The sequence below is a fragment of the Papilio machaon genome, chromosome 12 (assembly GCF_912999745.1).
Source record: "Papilio machaon chromosome 12, ilPapMach1.1, whole genome shotgun sequence".
Classification (NCBI taxonomy): domain Eukaryota; kingdom Metazoa; phylum Arthropoda; class Insecta; order Lepidoptera; family Papilionidae; genus Papilio; species Papilio machaon.
This window is the reverse complement of record NC_059997.1, coordinates 5,054,350-5,075,135: the sequence shown is the minus strand read 5'-3', so window position 1 is coordinate 5,075,135 and position 20,786 is coordinate 5,054,350. Positions and strand designations below refer to the sequence as shown.

The window sequence follows — 20,786 nt, the reverse complement described above, 5'->3', positions numbered from 1 at the left end:
CATGGATCTACAGAAGAAATTTTATTTAAACAAAGGAGAACTCATGCAAATATTTTACACATAAATAAGGATAACAACCAGAGATATTTGAAGTTGTATGACTGATATAGATTTCAAAAGTAACCTGGCCTCTCATTTTGGGGATGAAAATTTTGAAAATATTGTCATAACTGTAAAAAAAGTTGTGGACATACTCATTGTATTTAGAAAGAATGAATAGACTAGTTCTTGTTTGTATAATAACAGCACAGGTTTCTTTGTTGTCTAGAGGCTCAGTGTATTTAAAAAGAGGGTACACAGAAATATTTACTTCTTTCTGATTTGAAGCTTATGTCTTAACACCTTATTTGAAAAATGTGGTATTTTTGTCTATGTTTCTAGCCTAAACTCTTGCATAAAATTAATGAATGAAACATTATAGATATTGTTACATGTTCATACAAATATTGAAATACAATATGTATTTTAGACACCATACCTGTCATTTATCTGATGACTTTGTACTGGCTGTAAACTTAAAAATTATCTAACATATGTCCATTATAAAAAACTAGCTGTCGCCCTTGACTTCTTCCGCATGGAATTAAAAGAAAAACATAATAAGTACCCTATGTGTTCTTCCAGACTATGTTGTTTACCTGTGACAAATTTCATTAAGATCAATTGAGCCATTCCGGAGATAACTTCAAACAAACATCTATCCATCCATCTAAACATTCGCATTTACAATACCTATTAGTAAGATTATTTTAATTAAAATTTTTATACAACAAATATTTTTATTGTATATCTATTTTGTGTTTTCCCATTTGTTTATTTCAAAATAAGTATGGATACATCCTAAATTTAACCTTTTATGCTGTTTCAAATTTTGAATAATTAACAATGTTAATTCCTCAGCTTTAGTAGCAATCAATATTTGCTTTTAGCTGCAAAACTCAGCAAAAACTATGGTTGTTGATATTTTTTGTACATTTTATACTTTCTTCCTTTTAACTATATGAAAAAAAGCTATTTGTGTTTGTATACAATACATCCTTTTTATATTTTTGATAGTTTCTCCTTGATAAGTATGTAATAAATACCATAAAATTATAATGGGAAAATTAGTACTTTCTTTAATAATCAAGTTGGTAGATTTTTTTTTTTTTTATATTCCAGCTTGTTTTAAATTTAGTAAGGTGTTGTCTTCTTTAGCATGCTTTCTTCTTTTAGTGCCATAGCCTATTGAAGGTTTAAAACCATCATGGCAATTGGAACTTTGACCATTAGCATAGGTTTTCTCCAAAGATGTTCATAACAACCTTGTATAAACCTGTCTTGCAAGCTTTAAGCAAGCTTAAGTAATATTATACATATGTTATATTCTTAATAACTCTGTTGTTGTGAATTTATTTTAAAATGCTTTCGAGTATAAAATGCATCACATGTTTATATTTATATTGTATCATTGAAGTGAAAACTTGGGAAATCCAGTAATATAAAAAATACTATGTCAAATGTTATTGTTTTTCAATATAATTTTTGTCAATGTAATCGACAGCTTCAACGTTGTTGCTGTCATTACTACCAGCTAATCGTTATTTGTAATAAACCAGATTGAAGACTTTCATATTTGAATCTTCAAGCGTGGGGACTCAAAATTACCTATTTTAATGTCGCCAAAACAAAAGGCCGTTAGGGAAGGTGGTTACGATCACTAGAGCCCTAGGGATCAAGCGGGTTAGCGTAACAGCACGAGATGCGCAGGCGCCGGGTGTCGCTGTGCCGCGGTGCAGTCGAGGCCGTGAGTCAGAGGCGCCAGAAATAGCCTGCAAATGGGCGCCGCCTACCGGCCGGGGCGGGCGGCGACTCGACGGCTCAGTGGCAGCCGCGACGCCGCCGCCGCTACAGGAGCGGACAAGGTGGAGTGTGACGGCGACCAGCGCACTGACGCTCCAACACACTGAGGCTCGGGCGGCGCCGGCGCGGGATGCGCCGCCATGCCGGTACGACACCGCGGACTCGGCGACGAGCTCGCACCCCCGGAGCCCAAGCGCTGCAGGCACTGCGACGGTACGGTACACGAACGACGCCTATACCTAACCGATGAGCCTCGATAATCACCTCACTCGCAATGCCCCGGAAGCCTAACCGAGTGGAACTAACACAGCCGACGTTTCAGAAAGAAATCAAGTTATTATTTGAAATATTCCTGCTAGTCTCAATTCGTCACTTTCATCGGTTATTGCCGTACGTCAGACACCACGTGTTTTGTTGACATCTTCTGAAATGTCCCTGTTCTTGTGTTATCGTTTATGTATTCCGTTATATTGTGCTTTTGGTAAACTTTCATTTGACTATTGAATTTCTATTTTAACATGATTGAATTTTTGACATCGGTTACTTTTTAATATTTGTTTAAATATTTAATAGTTTTATTTAGTACCACTGCATATTGAAAAAGATGATAATCGAAATATGTACATGCATAAGTATGTCAATATTACAGACACCGAACATTTTTCAAAATGTTATAATCAAATTTATTTAATTTAACTTCTATTTGTGCTAGGCAAACATTAAATGACTTAAAATTTCATTTCATCAGTCTAAATAATGCTGGTGAAAATAATAAATTGTAGCGGGTTTTACAATAGTTTCAATGCTAACATTCTGTTAGTTTTAATTACTTGTTACGGTAATTCACATAACGGGAAATGTCTTACAAAATATGACTGAACAAAAAATAAAGCAGAAGCTAAGTAATTTGACGGGCACTCAAAATTCTACCTAATGGGCGTGTTTAACAGCAGGAAAATTATCTTTAGACTGTCCTTAGTCACTGGAGTGTGTTATATGTGTCACGGGGCGTCGGGAAAGGAAAGTACATATAAATAGTGTCTGGAATAGACGGTGGTGCCACGTCTTATGTAACGAAATGCTCGTAAACAAATGTAAACCACGCAACAAGGGACAACGCTTTCGCGATCCACGTACATACGTAGCCCTTGTAGCTACCACTCATTCTGGATTTCTCGAATCGATTGAAAATTTCGATGGTGGTTGTCTTTAAGTAGCAATATGCTTTTGAGTGTATAGATTTGATTATAATAGTTCATTCCCAAGATCACAACAATTAAAAAAATTAAAAATGTTAACAAAGAAATGTATATAATTGAATAATAGAACTACTCGCACTAAATAAGCACTGAAATGGTTGATTTTGTTAATGTTTTTACGTATTGTGTACTTTTTCAAAATAAAAGTTTTTTTTTGTAACTAGTATAAACATTTGCAAAAAATGCAAAAAAGATTCTCGATTAAATTCGTTATAAACTATCCTTACAAAAGTGATATCCTTATTTCCAATAAGTTGTCTATTTTTTTTAAATTCAACGGTCCGCAGCAAATGTGGGTTGAATATTGTGGCGAAAAAAAATATTTTTCACTTTAAATACAACGCTAACGCTTCATCTTATTCCCTATACTATTGCTTAATGCCTTTTGATGTTTGCAAAAATGCATTTTGATGGTTTTTGCCAGTCATTAACATACTTGTAGGCTTCTGCGTTATAAACTAGATGCAACCAAATAAAAAGCTCCAAAGATTAACATTCCGTGTCCGCCAGACTCCGTTATAAACCGGAGACCGGTAAAAATATTCTAATTAGACTGTAATTGCAAAAAACCTATTTTTACAAAGCAAATATTTTCTTCTTTTTCTTTTTTTAAAGCGTTAGTCTTAGATTGAGCTTCTTTTACTATGAGTATATCTACACTGGTATTTATTTGAGCTAATATATGTATAATTTTTCTGGCGCGGTCGCGACTCTCATAGAAAGAGTAGAATCGCCCTACAGTCGCGCTACTAGTCGTTTTTATCGAAAATGAATCTCTTAGCTATTTACCATAGCTTATATTAACTCATAAAAGTTCTAAACTTGAACTGAGCTAGGCACTTACTGTGCATCAATAAAGAATCGCAAAAATATAATCTTTTTGGTCCTCAATCCTGAGACGTATGAAGTATTTTAAAAATAATTTTAAATGTTTTTCTTAAATGTACACAATCTCATGAATCATCTGTATATTCCAGAATTTACTTGCCTATCAATCATGTTTTAATAGATAGATACATTTTTAACCCAAACTATGTTTCAGTTAAAAAAAAATGTTGAGTGTACGTTGCTAAAATGATTCTATTTACGCGGCTCGCGTCGGCGTTTAGTTTGTAGGTAATTCTGTCGCACATAAGCACGGTACGTTTGTTTTGGGGAATCGCAAACAAAGTCATAATTATTCGCAGAAGTAAAGCTCGTACATTGTGTAATTAAACCGATATCGTTTCGAGTAAATCCAATAAACGGCGAAACTTTTACCTCATGGTTACAAATCAAAAGATGTAAACTGATGACGTGAGGCAGCACTACACATTTTTTTTCTTTTATCTTTATGTGAATGTGGTTGACAATGTTGATCCAAAGTTTAACCTATCAGAAATTAAAAGTTCCCATAATTTAAACTGAATAAATCAGTTGAACCAGACTTGATCAGCATCCCACCGAATTTTTCCATCTTTTAACTATTTATAGAATTCCAAACATGATAATTGATAATAGCCGCTCAACTATCATCCAACATGGAAATACGTTCAATTTTTTAAATATAAATAATAACAGCAATATTTAACCATAAATTATATCGCTTCAGAGTTTGGTTTGGTGATTTTATATTCCTCGTGTCAGATTGATGTTGACTTTCGGGATGGTTGCAGCCACTGTCGATAACCCATTGGAGACAGTATTCGACAGTTTATGGTCGACGTTTAAATAAACCTGGCTCGATATGTCGTTACAAATAGAATTTTGGCACTGGCTGTCTGTCGGTTGTGTAATTCACATGTTAAGCACTTGTTGTTCTTCGAGTTCGTATTTATGTTCTTAGGTAAATGCAGCGAAACCATTTATATAACGTATCCCTTTAATGTTTTATCCTATTTGCCCTAAATTATTAATTACTGCTGTCTCTTGTCTCCGTCCACCCAGATTAAAAAAAAAAACCTTATTTGTAGCCTATGTGTTCTTCCAGACTACGTTCCGTTCTACATCCATGCCAAATTTCAGCGAGATCCATCTTGCCGTTCTGGAGATACCCTTATAACAAACATACATCCATTTAAAAATTAGTAAAATTTTTAAAGTGTTAAAAATCGTTGATTTTTGATTGTCGTAGTTACATAAATGTTAATATTCAAGTTTATAAAGACACTACTTTTTAGTGCATCGTGTGATGTGTTATTCTAAGAAGAGTAATTAGTGGAAACGTCCCTATTTCGTATTTACCTTGACCTCGTTGTTTTTACGACGTGCAGTCCAGCTTTATACTTTTCTATCTCAACACAACTCATAAACTGGCACGGTAGGAAGCATTGTTAATTGATATTAAATCTTGAAATTGAAAATAAATATGGTACTCATCAGTACCTACCGGACATTTATGTCTGATTCTTGTTTCTCTTTGAAACATAAAATTTGTAGTTCTACTCGGGTGTGATTTTATGAGTCATTACTACAAATTCTATACACACGTAGTCTTCCCATGTAGTATTTTGTGCCAATCACTTTACTAGTAACGACAGGAACTTACAAGCGTTATAAAGCGGTTGGCTGTTAACTCCTAGTGCATTGTGTGTTATGATTTATGCGTATATGTCATTGCACGGCTCCGGTGCAAGGTGTGGCGACAGGCTACAGCTACGCGGACCGTATTACCGTTATCGACGACAGCATCTTGGACTGATTTCAAACGCACGCCGGCCATTCGAACACTTTCGATTTCTACAGCGCCCTCTACTTTGTCGTAGCACTTAACGATTAATGAAAACGATGTATTTCGACCGTTATTTCAATCATGAAAATCATTTGTAATAAAAAATTATTTTAGTCAGCTACGAAAGAAAATTTGTTAAAAGATACCTACAAACTTTTTCCAATCTTTCTAGATTGTAGAACCTGTAATGTTTGGTGTTTTCCACATGCATTTATTGTATTTTCGTTTAATTATGACATTCTGTTGCTTCGGTGAATTGATCGATGTAGGTATCGATTAGAGTAATTAAATCTTGCCTAGATTGTTATAGTGGATATTCTTAGTACATAGTGTTCTACATTTGAATTTACTTGAACACAATGGGAATATCATTGTATTATTCTATTTCATCGTAACATGTTCATATCATACACGTACAGGCTTGTTTACAAGACGTGCGAACATAACAGGCGTGTTACAGCAGACATTCCCAGGAACTCTTGTGGTATTAATCGCTTTATGCATCGAACACATCCCGCTGTTATTAAAGATACAATAAAGGTTGTAAACATTAAAACATCTTTTGCGTAACGTGTACATCAATTTTAAATTATCTAATAAACCATTCTTACAAGGTTTTATATCCTACGAATGTTATAATCGTAGAACTGCTACCGTAAATTTGTGAAGCAGAAATGCAACAAACATGTGATCTTAGTGTATTTCAAAGAGAGAGAGTTAAACTTTGAGGTAATATTAATATTACAGCTGAAATAACAATGGTAAGTAAAATTATAATTAGCATAGTTTAAACATGTATAACAAGACCTAATTACTTGTAACTTACACATATGTTACTTGTTAAAATGTATTTATCTTATAAAATGTATGAAGGTCATGAGAAATGACGACAAAAGTTGTTTGTGACTGCGAGGTTGAAACATTTTTGATAAGAATTTAAGGTATTGAGGTGAATAAGTGACAAATGTTGCTAATTACGTATTTCAATACCAACTCGAAATATTCGATAATATGGTTGAAAAATATATCAAGCTAAAACGGATTTTATCATCAGTTCACTATACGTTCCCACTGAGGGGGTTGAAGCCCAAGTTAGGGGTGACTAGACCATAGTCCACCTCGCTGGCCAAGCGCGTGTTGGTTGACTTCACACGTATCATTGAATTTTTATCTCAGACTAGCTTTTACCCGCGACTCCGTCCGCGCGGAATGAAAAATAGAAAACGGGGTAAAAATTATCCTATGTCCGTTTCCTGGTTCAAAACTACCTGCCCACCAATTTTCAGTCAAATCGATTCAGCCGTTCTTGTGTTATAAATAGTGTAACTAAAACGACTTTCTTTTATATATATAGATAGATATGTGCAGGTTAAACCGAAAATTTAAAAACACATAGGTACCTGGCGGGATTTGAGCCCAGGACCTGCAGATTGCAAGTCAATTACTTAACACCTGAGCCACCGACGCGTAATATCCGTTTTATATATATAATATAAGGATACTAAAGGTTAATTGGATTTTATTATTGGGCATTATACATTTTCACTAATTAATTTTAGAATAGTATAGAACTTTAGAATATTGTTCAGTTTAGAATCGTTTTTGTAATACAGAGTGGAGAGCACACGAATATTCGTGACCTTACCGGCCATAAAGTACACCAACAAATCTCATACTAATTTTGATATATTTTGCCTATGACTTGACGAAGGCGCGTGTCTCAAATATTTGTAGGTAAGCCCGGTAAACAGTTATAACTGTACAGTTCAACTGTTTTGAATTTTTAGAAATGTTTATATTTAAATTAAAAAATATGATCTATACCCAATAGTTTTTGGATGTGTTCAGTTTACTGATTTATGTACGCAAACATTGTAATCCTAACACCAATAAATTTTGAAGCGCTGAATTATGTTTTAATTTTGTTGAAAGGATGTTAGAGAGCAGTTGCCAAATGACAACGATTAATGCAACTGCTTGCCAAACACTGCAAAAGTGATTAATTTTGTTACATTTAATAAAAGGACTAATTTTACAATAATAATACAAAAAAACGAAAATATAATTTTTGCAATGCTAAAGTCAAAATAATATCAATGGTCTTAATAAAAATAATATCAAAAGTTAAACAAGTCGTAAGCAAAGGTCATTACAAAAGCGTTAAAATCTTGTATTTTAGTTTCTTCACAAACCTGGTTCCTAAACATCTGACCAAAGTTGCCTGAAAATCTGTGCGGTGGTTTAGCAATTTTCTATTATTAATAAATAACAATTTTAGTAGTAGCGTTTATTTTGCAACGAGTCTTACAATACGTGGGTTATTAATGTATGTAACATATTCAGATCACTAGTATATCACTTAGCAGGGCTTTGAAAAGCATTTTATAAACATTCTTATCAAAGAATTTAATTAAAATTTTACTTTGTTTTTTTTTTATTTTCCCTTAAAAAGTAAGAAGCGAAGTAGGTACAAAATAATTTAAACAAGTTTTCATGTAGAAGCTAGCTTAAGTCGAGGAAAAATAGCAGAGTGTTTCTTGTTTCACATATAAATAAAATACAAATATTTTAATTAGGACAGTTATGTGACATCCATTCCCAGTGTTGCAAGTGGACGTAATTCGGTCATCTTTTAAAATAGTTTAGTGAAGTTGATGAAACGGTATAATTTATTAAAAAAAGGTGAAGAATGGAAACCTTTTTAACAGGTTAGTTGTAGTACAGGCTTTTCATCTTAATTAAATAAATATAAAATAAGATCAAAATTTTTTTAATTAATATTTTCTGGCCTGGATACATACTAGTCCTTTTGGCTATAAGATTAAACTAAATAATGTGTTGCTATGTTTGCAAAAAAAATAGTCAGAATCTGTATGGACTGAAAAAAAAACATAAAATGCGCGACGAGGTTTCGGTTTTTGACTTGTCTTATTTTGATTCAATCGATTTATTGCAAATAGTAAGAATTATTTTTAATTCACTTTAATATTAACGTCCGTTCCATTTGATTCACTCTATGGACATTCTCTCTTCTCACCAGTTCAAGAAATTAAGTCTGCCACTTTTGTAAATAATGTGAACAAATAAGTAGACTATTTGAAAATCGTGCAGATTCCACACTTGTGTATATTTTAAAAGCTATTCATGTTTACTACAATATAAAGACTTCAACGGTTCTCTTAGAATTTATAACCTAGAAGTATAAGCCGTTATTTTAACTCAACATATAAAACGAATAGTTTTGTTAACGCCGATGTTCGTGAAATGGGCCAATGTAAGAAACATTTTTGACATATTTACGTAAACTGAAAGTTGTGCTATCCATTTCAGGTTCTTTCGCTGTCACGTTTCTGTAAAAAATAAGCTCAGTTCTTGTGTGTGAAGGTTCTAAAGGTATCGCCAGCCAATGGTCTAGGCTAGAGCTAGGGGGGCTAGTTGTAATTTTTTTTGAATGAAATATTCACTTATAAGTGTTAGTGTAAGTGTAAGTTAAGTATTCACTTAAAACTATAGTTTTCTAGTTATTTATGTGAATCTATGGGAATTGTAGGCATCTTAGTATTTTGTTGTAGTTTATAAATCAGTATTTCTTTTTGTCTCTACGAAGGGTGTAACTGCCCTTTTGGCGACGCCTGTGAAAGGTACAAAAAGTACCTTTACAAAAATTAAAAAGTCTTACCGTTTGTTTTTGAGGTAGAGTAATGTACTCTCTTAAACCAGTAAGCCTGGACTTATATGAGACAAAGACTTCTTAATCCTGATATTCAATGTGAGCTGACCATGTACATTTATTCTTGCACTAGCTCATTCATTGTAAAAAAAAACCTTATAGGTCATTGACCTAGAGAAAAACTATCTAGGCTTAAGAATCACTTTCATGATGATGATGTATTTAACATCTTCGTTGTACTAGACAACTTAATCAATTGTTGTGGGAGAACTACATAGAAAAGTGCTAAGTTCTGATTTAATTTTATAAATCGTAAAATACTTGTTTGTTGCACGAGCAGTCAGTAATCGAGTCTGTTTAAGGTGTCAGACGAGCACGCCTGCCAAAATTCTTAAACCACGACTAATACCAACCACAATAGAAACTTATAAATAAATGGATTAAAATAACATAGTGTCATATTATTCTATTTATGTAAAGATGACCAATGGTCCTGGTGTAAAGTGCTCAACGAACGCCTACGTATTTATCAATTGAACATTTTACAAGCTTTTATTTCGTTTCACCTGTCCCGATGATTTTCAATAAATCTTGCAAATTAATGATCCACTTCTCGGTTATTGATTGCGATTCTTGATGACATGGTACTGATCTGACGATGAGGCTAAAAGGTGGCCATATGGAACTTCGCAATGTAACGACACAACCTCATTGAGTTTGGGTTCGTTTGAATTGTCTTGTCGAATATTTTTTTTTTGTTCTTTTTATTAACAAGAAAGTAATAATGTTTTTTTTTTTTATTTCTTATAATATTAATTTATTTTGTAGGTTTTGTAAGAGTCTCTTAATAAGACCCTTAAAAATCACGTTACTTTTTAATGTGTTCACCCTTTAAAACGTAATGTGTTTTAGCAAAAAAGTATACCACAGTTTGATTAAAAGTCTTGAGTTTATGAATACAAACTGCCTCACAAGTATCTGATGTAATAACAGCAGAGAGATTTCATCGTAGTTCATAGATAACAATTTTTACAGCATTAAATTGATTTATTGGTTTGTCCTAGGTCAATTTAATAAGATGACAATTACATGTTACAATATTAATGGTCGGCCTCATGTGGCCAGTCAGTAATAATCCTAGTTTTGGCAACAAGTGCACCACTACAGAAATTGCGTGCACAGGCAATAATTTATGTTAAGGAGTAATACGTATGGAAATAGAAAAACAGACCAGCTGCCAATTTGTTCTCACATCATTACCAAACATTCTGTAGGCTTTTGAAATAACAATAGGCAAAGAGCGATCGAGTAGGTTGCAATGTTTTATAATCCCTAAAAAGTTTATAATTGTTGACAAGCAAAATAAAAATTTAAGTGAAAACTGGTGAAGTATAATTAAAATACTTTGAAAGTCGTGAAAAAGTGTTATGCAACTGCAAGCAACCCTTTACGTTGTGCTGTTAATAGTGTATTTAGGGACTCGTTTAATTGTGTCAGTGCATGTTATGCAGCCGGAAATGATGGGATTTGTTTAGTTTGCGAATTTATTTCTGTATGCGCGGTGTCATCTGGGGGCGAGGGGCGTCATCCTCCGCGTCGGCCGGCCGGGTTCGGAGTGCTTCGCGCTTGGCTTTCGCATTCGCATTTCGCAATGGCTCGATGCGCCCGCCGATGGAAATATCGTCCATACGTGTTTGCGAAACACTTAATATACTACGTTCGAAAGGTGCATTCGATTCACTCATAACATTATTGTTTTGATTGCGTGCCAGCGCGACGACGCCCGACTCATCGACGTAGTAGTATTATGTAGTTCAAAGCTTCTAACTCTGGACTAATTTATAAAAGTTTTTTTTTTATAACTTCTACACGCGCGAAGAAGTTTAATGCTAATAGCTGCCATTTTATACACCTGTCCAGCTACGGCGTCCAATATAAACATCACATTTGCTGTCGTGACATTATAAAAGTTATACGTTGAAATACCGCAAGATTTTATTTTTATGTCAAATATGTTTTTCAATTATGTTTTTTTTGTTTTATATTTACAAGTTGTGGGAGTTGAAGTTATGTGTGCATATGTACTCTCACCAGAACGAACAAAAACTATCTATTTATTCACCCCCTACTTTTATACTTATTTAGATTCATATCATCTTTGCCTTTGTGTTCAATTTTCGTCAATAAACATGTCAATTATATCAGTCATTATTGTAAGTCTCTGTCGATACTATGTGGCATCGAGACGAATGCTGATGTGTGGTGACACGGTCGACCAAAATGCCAACTTGGGTCTCGTAATGCACATTAGTTGGTGCGCGCCGCGTTCCTTGGTACGCCGCCAGAATGACCGATCCTTTTGGCGTGTCGATACGGGCCGCGACGTAAGCGAAAATAATGTCGGTCCACAGATTAACGAACTTAGACGAGATGACCTATAAAGCCTCAGCACCAGGTAATCTAATTGACTGTTTTTTTTTGCAATTTCGCGCGGTTATGACGTTGCTTGAAAATACTCGGCCACTAAATAAAAATGTCTAATATGTTTTATGTATTTTAATGAACTTGCTGAGATGTAGCACTCGTATTTTACCTATTTGATAATATAATTAAGAATTGAATCAATTAAAACATTGTATCTTAATTTTCCCTACTTTTTAAAAGGGGAGTGTTGATTTGTTTATTAAGATTTTTCACCATGTTCAATCAATGTTAAAATCCTACTTTCGATATTCAGCTGCTTTTAACGATTATTAAAAGCGTTGCCAATCTACCTGGTGTGAAGACGCTGTATACTACTCTGCTTACGTGGACTTATGCATGTGGACTACTTTTTGTTTTACGTTGTTCATGGAACTATTTATATGAATACCGTTATCACTTTGCGACAAGACAAAACAATCTGAAATTATGTCAAGTGAGAGTACGTTTTGTTATCCCATTAAGTTTTACTAGACTAGACATCTAATCCAATAAAAACATGGTCTGATACATTACTGCAACGCTGAAAATATTAATGAGTCGATATTAATGTTTACATATCCACAATATGAGCACTGAGCACATTCGATACCCGGCTGCGTTACATAATTTCTCTGACAGCGAACGTTGGCGCCTGCTGCGTGGGTATGTTGTAAAACTTTGACGCGCTTGTCAAACTTGTTTACCGATTTTATATCTGTTAATATGCTAATTATATCTTAATTTTTTTTAACTCATTTGTAATATCTATTTTTAAACTTTTAGTATATGCTGGTCCACCTATACCCTACGGTGTGTTGTTTATACGCAACTTATTTACACTGTCGCGTAGTATAACAAGTGCACGTAGAAGTTATTTTCAAAATGCTATTTAAGAACGGTCTTAAAAAAGAACTATTAAAACTGAGGTAATTATTCTACTTTCTAAAACAAAATGTACCATTAAAAGATTTAAATATTCTCAGAATGCATATCAACATATTATAAACACGATTAACATTATCTTACTATCGTACTAATATTATAAATGCGAATGTTGAGTTGGATGGATGTTTGTTTGAAGGTATCTCCAGAACGGCTCAATGGATCTTGATGACGTTTGGGACTGATGTAGAAAATTGTCTGGAAGAACACATAGGCTACTTATTAAGTTTTTTTTTAATTCCGTGCGGACGGAGTCGCGGGCGATAGCTAGTTAATACATAAATACATCATTAAAACGGAAGTTAACTTGGTCTTTTTCTTTACTATACATAGAATCAAATTGCTTTATACTTAGTTGAAGTAAGTCCGTATTAGTTACATTTAATAGATTTTGTCTAATCGATGTACCGTGATCTGTTTTCAGATTAGTATGTATGTATTTCACAACGGGTATCGTTTTCTTTATCGTCACCAAAATTTCTACCAATTGAAAAGTTATGTTCTTTTAAATACTGGCTACTTTTCATGACGAGGGTTAGAAATTTGAAGGCGTTTGAAATATCTTTCTAATTATAAACGTGATTTTGGCAATAAATTTTACTAAATTTTACAAAGTGTAACTAGGATTAGAATTTTGTTCTCATACTAGTTGAACTTCCTTCTTTAGTACTTGATTGTATTCAAAAATAGAAGTGTTGAAGTAGTACTTACACTAATTTTTGTTTTAAATTTTCAGGTAATTAACCTTCACGTTCCTTTTTAGTGAATCTGAATGCTTGGCAAGAGGAGCGCTCTTTCGGTGAGTCCGGAGACACACATCTGTTAATTAGTTGCAGACAAAGGCAACACATTATGCATTTAAATGAACTTCATTGCATGCATTTTAATCGCAATAGCATACATCATGCAATGGAATTTAATTCAAATGTCTTTTTCTGCGCTCTGTACCGACCCTACCTATACCCATACGTTGTACCTATAAATTAAAACATGAAGGAACTACAAATTGCTCGGTCTCTTGTAGCTAAGTATTTAATTTAATGGTTACACTTATAAGGTGTTCGCGGCAAATAATAATCAATGTGAAATTATTTTTGTTAGGCGGAATTAAGAGAGTGATGGGTGGGTGCATTGTCACACAGTAAGCCGACAATGTCTTTGCGAGTCTAGCGAGTCAGTTACTTCAAAGAATACCTGTCGTGGTGTATTTAAGGCGTCCAGTTCTAATTCCGTCGACATATAAAAGCAATTAGACGTGACATTTCATATAGTATGTCAATGATTGTTTCGAGATACTCAATTAAAACATTCGGAACCCAAAGCATATAGGTTTCATATTGCTCGGTTTATTATAAATTGCATAGCGTTAGTCCGTCTCTGTAAAATGGAGATTTTGAGAGTATTCTAGTACAAATTGCAATTATCGCAATCATTCAGAAATATTCTATTAGAATTGAATAAAATTTATATCAATTAACAATCTTACAATTTTGCCTTCTTTGTAAAATGAGTAGGAGTGTGTCTGTTTGAAACTCAATAATGATATTGAGAAAAATTCCAATATTAGCGGATCATAAAATCTTACATTACCCGCGAACGTTTTTAATTTAGATCAATAAAGCTATTAATGCTTGATTGAGACATAAAACTGAAATTTACGTGTAGGCAATGCATAAATCAATTGCACACAAATTAATGTGAATGGTTGTATGATTTCTGTTGTTGACTGTTGTTTAATTTTATAATTCGTTTTTTTTATGTAAAAATTTGTGTATGTATGGAGTCTAAGGTAAAATTATATCCATACAATTTTTTTAAGAGGTTAACTTTGCGGATTGAAGTTACATCCATAAGCTTTTGCAGAACCGTAGTCATAAATATGTTTTAATTTCGTTTCTTACAAATTTCAGTTTGAATGTATATTTTTTTAAATAATTGTAACTAAGTAACATGCATTGCTAAGCGCAAGATTTGTTTACCGTTTAACTTCCGCCTGCTAAGTAATACCAATCGATTCAGAATGTACAACCTACGCAGCTCGCATCAAAATCAACGTTGATCTTATATTTTTTTTTCTCTCGGAAAACCATAGTATTGCTTGCTTGCGGATGCTTTATCAAAAAAAATTGCAAAAGCAGTAAACATTTGTGAAACTATAAGAAGGGTAGAATAGTTCAAGTGTTCATTATTAAATTGTAAGAAGTTGAAAAAGAAGTGGTTTTAGCAATATTTTTGTACATTAAATTAATATTAAAACGCAATTTAAAAAGATCTATCCTATACCTATCTGTAAACGTTGAATCAAAATAACTTGAAAATGATTTTAGTAAAATCGATGAAACAAACATAACTTATTTGGCTGTAAAATATTTAGACAAAATCCGACTATACATTATATTTGTTAGCGTCCGACATATTTTCCGGCGGCTTGTTTTTCGCGTCACAGAAATAGAACTTCCACTACTTCGCTAAATAATAAGAAAAAGCTTGGGATTGGCCGTGCACGAGTTGACCATCCTCATCAATCAGCTGCTTGGATCGGCTCCAAAATTTTTCCACGTTTAGTTTTCGTAGTTTTAGTCAAATAACTCAAACTGCTCTTGTTCGTATCTCTCCGTCCGCCACCGGATCTCATTTAATTTTATGATGTAATTGATTAATTATCCATACACTTGCATTAAAATCACCGCCTCATATAAATTTTATATTAATATTATAAATTTTGAGCTCAAACAAATAAATGGAACCAGTACGATGACACTGTAAAAAGTCTATTAACCTTTCCTACTGATTGCCTGAAACAAATTAATTAAAAGTTATTTGTTTCATTTATCAATGTTAGTGGTGACACCCAGTAAATAAATACTAAATTAAATAAATAGTTTTATTAAATTCCGTTCTGAGAAATGGAGTATTTGTCATGTCTACTGCTGCTACTTCTTAAATATTAGCTAGATTTCAAGAGAATTCTACGATTCTAAGAGGGTTTTTAAAGATTTCTACGATTAAATACATTTTGCATTGTTTATTTTTGTGTTTTCCACTAAATCTAAAATCAATCGTCTTATTAACTAAGATGAAAATTCATAGTTCAAATATATTTTACAACGCATCAATCTATTTGTGACATTGTCGACAGACTGTTTCGTTATTTCTATGTTTTCGGCGTAGCGAAGACGCAGACATGTTTCGTTGAAGTCCTCGCGACACCTTTACGCAATTTCTGTCTCACGGGCCAGCGCTTGCCAATGCGACGTCATCCGCGACGCCGCCGCCGCGCCACCCCGACTTCACGGCAGTTTGTGCACGATTTGAACCACACCACTGAAGTAGTCTACGCTTCTATTTTACGGCCTTAAACCCACCTGTTGTGTAGATATATAACCAAAAATAGCATAAAATGTGAATGTTTGGATGTTTGTTTGAAGGTATCTCCAAAAATGCTCGACGGATCTCGATGAAATTTGGCATAGATGTGGAGCATAGTCTGGAAGAACACATAAGCTACTTTAGTTCTTTTCTAATTACGCGCAGACGGAGTCGCGGGCGACACCTAATTTTTATATAGATATTTAATTTTTGGCAAATAATCGTACCTGAAACACGTTTTCTTGTTGACGCCTATCTTTCGTATTCTAATACATCTACATCAATGTTTGGCAATATAATACACATTTTTTGTCTAAGAACATTTTGATTTTCCTAGGCAGCGAATGCGGCCGTTGAACTTTTGCTCCTTATTTAGATTATAGAAGTGGAGACGACGACCGACCAATCAGGACGGGGCCACTCCGCGAAATACGAATATTCACTTCCGCAACGTGCGCCGAATCTGTCTTTATATTGCCGCCCCGAGCTGGATCCCAACTTTCACTAAACAGCGATCAGCTTTACTTTGACACCATGTTTACGATTTTTCTACAAACCAGACTTTTTAGTAATTTTATAATTACGTTTGGTATATTTCAATTTATTCATTATATTATACTATAATTATATTTTTAATGCAAACTTTCGCAGATTTCGAGCACATTTTGTTGCGTATTATGTGTTTAGTAATGTCACGTTTCTATTACCACCTGTTGATGTAGCCCTGAAATCTTTTAAAAAAGAAACTACTGCCGCCGAAACGATTACATTTTTATTACGCCATAAAATAAGCTGCATTTTGACATATCAAACCTTTTACGATCGCCATTTTGTCCGACGTTATTTTTAACGTTATAGTTAACCAGAAAATAAGCACTGGCACGACACAACAATAACACCTCGCCTCACCACTCGTTGTGTCTCTAAATGTTATTTTTCATATACAGGTCGTTTTATGTTATTAGTGACATATTTAACACTAACCTATATATAAGTACGTGTTGAATGACTAATTACTTTATAATGGGTTTCTAGGTATTAATATTATCGTTTATTTATTCTCCTTTGTAAAAAAATAATCAGATACAGCATAATTTCATTTGGCCCAAATGTTCTGGCTAGAATTGTCGGTATAATTTAACCCTTTCTTCTACGACGTTTATGTATATTTATAGTGTGTTATATGTTCCCGTATCTCATCTTTGGGATTTTTAGTAAAATATTAGCATAAGTCTCTGTAGGCACGATAGCCTGCGCCGCTTAGACGAAGTCCAGGAATAACCCACGGAAGCGTCCGAACGACCCGTTTGGTATTTATTCAACGTTGACCTAAAACAGCGCTCGCTTTGCTCGTTTGTTATTCGCATGGCCCGCACGGCCGCCGTACTCACAGAATATTCCTCTCTCGATTTAGTCGCCTTACGTCTTATTTTCTTCTAGCGACAATTAATTAGGTCAGTTCAGCTATATTTCGAAACGAATTCCATTTTGTTTTATTAATTATCCACCAACCAGTAGCTGATACTAAGAGATGTTAGGGTGCGAGACCTAGTGTAGATTCCCAGCCTAGGTAATTAAAATTTACATTCACAGTAATAGAAATAGATTAACTTCTTGTCAATTTCGATGAAAGGCAAATAGCCACATCTCTATATAGTTCGGTTAGAAGACCACGTGGGGACTCGGGAAGTAAAATGTGTGTCTTCCGGTAAAGGGAGATAAAGTAAGGGGGCAAAATGCCAGAGAATCCGCGAATTCGTTCGGCACGCAGATCATGACGGATGAATGAGAGACACCACATCACGTGCGGGTGTCAGCTTGATGTGGGACGCCGCCGGTGTACGAGCGCACTTAATGACTGGCCACTACACATCACATCCGACGACAGATACTATGTCAAAGAAAAAAAAATTTTACAACTCTGACTACGTCTAGATCGGTTGAAAGCTCAATTTTTTGAATAACCACAAAAAGTACTAAATAAAAGCCTTGACAACATTTCATTTTCGAAATGTTTGTTGTCCGTTTTTTATATATTTTTAAAGCATTTTAAACCTATATTTGCACTGATAGTCTGCACTAGTGAGAAGCAGAATATGTGCGCTTGCTTACATTGTTTTTTTATTTTTATAATCTTTTTAATGACATTAAATTTGGCTCTCGAGTTTGCACGAGTAGGGGCCGTGGGCGGATATCTGTATTGTATTTGTCGTGTGATGAATAGAAAAGGTTTTTCATTCTGTCGCTAGGGAAACAGTTGTTGGAATTTTTTCTAGATAATTGCCTGCTGTGGATTGCATCGGTTGCCAGGAACAAATTCAAAGCTATTTAACGTCTGCGTTCGTCGCTAATAGGCGCAGAAATCGTGATTACTGGAATACGATTATGCGTAGGCTTCCGAAATGTGATCTCAACCAATAAATGAAAAAGCACGTATACCGGAAACAATGTTCGTGATACATATTAAAGGTATAACAACTTTTATAACCACGTTATCGTCCATCTTACTAATGTTATAACTGCGAAAGTATAGATGAATGGATGGATGTTTGTTCGAAGGTATCTCCGGAACGGATCAACGGATCTTGATGAAATTTGGCACAGATGTAGAACACATAACTTATTACGTTTTGTTTTAATTCCGCGCAGACGGAGTCGCGGGCGACAGCTAGTAATATCAATAAATACCTGTTTTACTAAGCAGTGTCTAAATGTATTTTTTTTTTTGAGTAAAACAGGTATTTTTTTATATATCACTAACTATTTCTAAAGGTTATTTAAGTTACGTTTTGACTATTTCGAATAGCGACAGCGACCTTGTGAAATTTTTGCCAAGAATTCTCTCTTAACTCAACTGTATTTTCTATAATTTTTGCGTAACAAGGCTATAGATCACATTTTATTGCTTTTAGCACTAACGCTCTCCGCGCTACCGGGAAGTGGGTGTGTTTGAATATTTGACGCTGCCTACTGTTAGTGTGTCCTATTGCCGCCCATTGTCATGGATAAACTACATGTAAAGCTGTTTTTTACTGGGAATCTACACTATCCAATGGCGACATCTTACTAATATTATAAATGCGAAAGTTTAGATGGATGGATGGATGGATGTTTGTCTGAAGGTATCTCCGGAACGGCTAAACGGATCTTGATTTTATTTCGTACAGATGTAGAACATAGTCTGGAAGAACACATAGGCTACTTATTAAAAGTTTATTATTAATTCCGCGCGAATGGAGCCGCGGGCAACAGTTAGTAGGATATATTTTTTACCCAACTTTCAAAGAGGGTAATGTTTTTCGCGCGTATGCAAGTTTTTTTTTTTTGTGTATAGAAAGAAAGAAAGAAAGAAAGAAACTCGTTTATTACCACACAAGTACAAGAGAAAAAAAAATGTATATGGTTTTTATGTACGTAAATACCATTATGACGACCTAGAGCCTAAACGACAGTACCGATTTTGAACAGTGAGGTATCATTCGATTTGTTTTCTTCTCCGGAGTGTCCATAGAGTATATTACATCGGCACAATTTTCATTTTTATCTAAATAGAGCCTCAGTGAGTCCGATGTTTTGGTTTTTAAATTAAGTTTCGGTTATGACTAGATTTCTAAGAATTCCGCGCGTACGAAGTCGCGGACAACTGTTATTTTTTTTTTAATTTATTTATAATATGTTGACAATAATATATGTACATAACTATCTCGCCAAACCACTTCCGTAGTTTGTAGGCGTCGCACCTTCTTAATCAACATACAATTTTAAAAAAGACTAAAAAGAAAGAAAACAATGATTACATATATATATATATATATATATATATATATATATATATATATATATATATATATATATATATATATATACCTATCTTAAATCTAAACTAGGTATAGTGTACAAAACTTAGATAGCAAAGATGTGTGTGGAATTACTTATTCTTCTAACAATATATTCTTTAGTTTTCTCTTCAGGGCGATCCCACTGTGTGTCGTCGCGCTATTTAAAATACATAAGAATTTATTAATATATTTCGGAGCTAAATATCTTTTAGTGCGTTTCCCATAGTAATTTTTAACCCGTACTTCACGCAGCTTGCCTGCAGCAGCAGCCCTAGTATTATAACTATGAGTACCTTCGTCTAAGACTTTCTCTTTTTGATATGCTTGTAACGTTATAAGGTATTGAGTTTTTTTATCTACAGGTAATATCTGACACTCTTTAAAAAGTCTATAATAATCGTCTTTACACTTATCTTTAATTTTTCTATCCACAATTAATTTCAATATACGCAACTGAATTTTTTTAATTTCGTCAATATAAGTTTTAAATGTTAACCCATACGAACTTAAGCCGTAACTAATCACAGAGTCTGCTAACGCGTGATATACCATAAACAGTATGGATTTATTAACGACACTTTTGAGCTGATAGATTTTTGCCAATACAGACCTTAATCTATTACATACAGTATTTATATGTGGGCGCCAATTAAAACAACTATCGACCGTTAGGCCTAAGTACTTAAAAGTAG

The 20,786-nt window shown here is 34.1% G+C and overlaps 1 protein-coding gene across 1 annotated transcript in view; it reads left to right on the top strand.

Annotated features, from left to right (window-relative positions):
- The first annotated feature begins 1,875 nt into the window (after positions 1 to 1,875).
- Positions 1,876 to 20,786, top strand: part of LOC106719193 (verprolin) — a 36,412-nt gene continuing 17,501 nt past the window's right edge. The window contains exon 1 of the mRNA XM_014513463.2: positions 1,876 to 2,055. Coding sequence (XP_014368949.2) covers positions 1,983 to 2,055 — 73 coding nt within the window. The 5' untranslated portion in view covers positions 1,876 to 1,982. The remainder of the gene's footprint in view (positions 2,056 to 20,786) is intronic.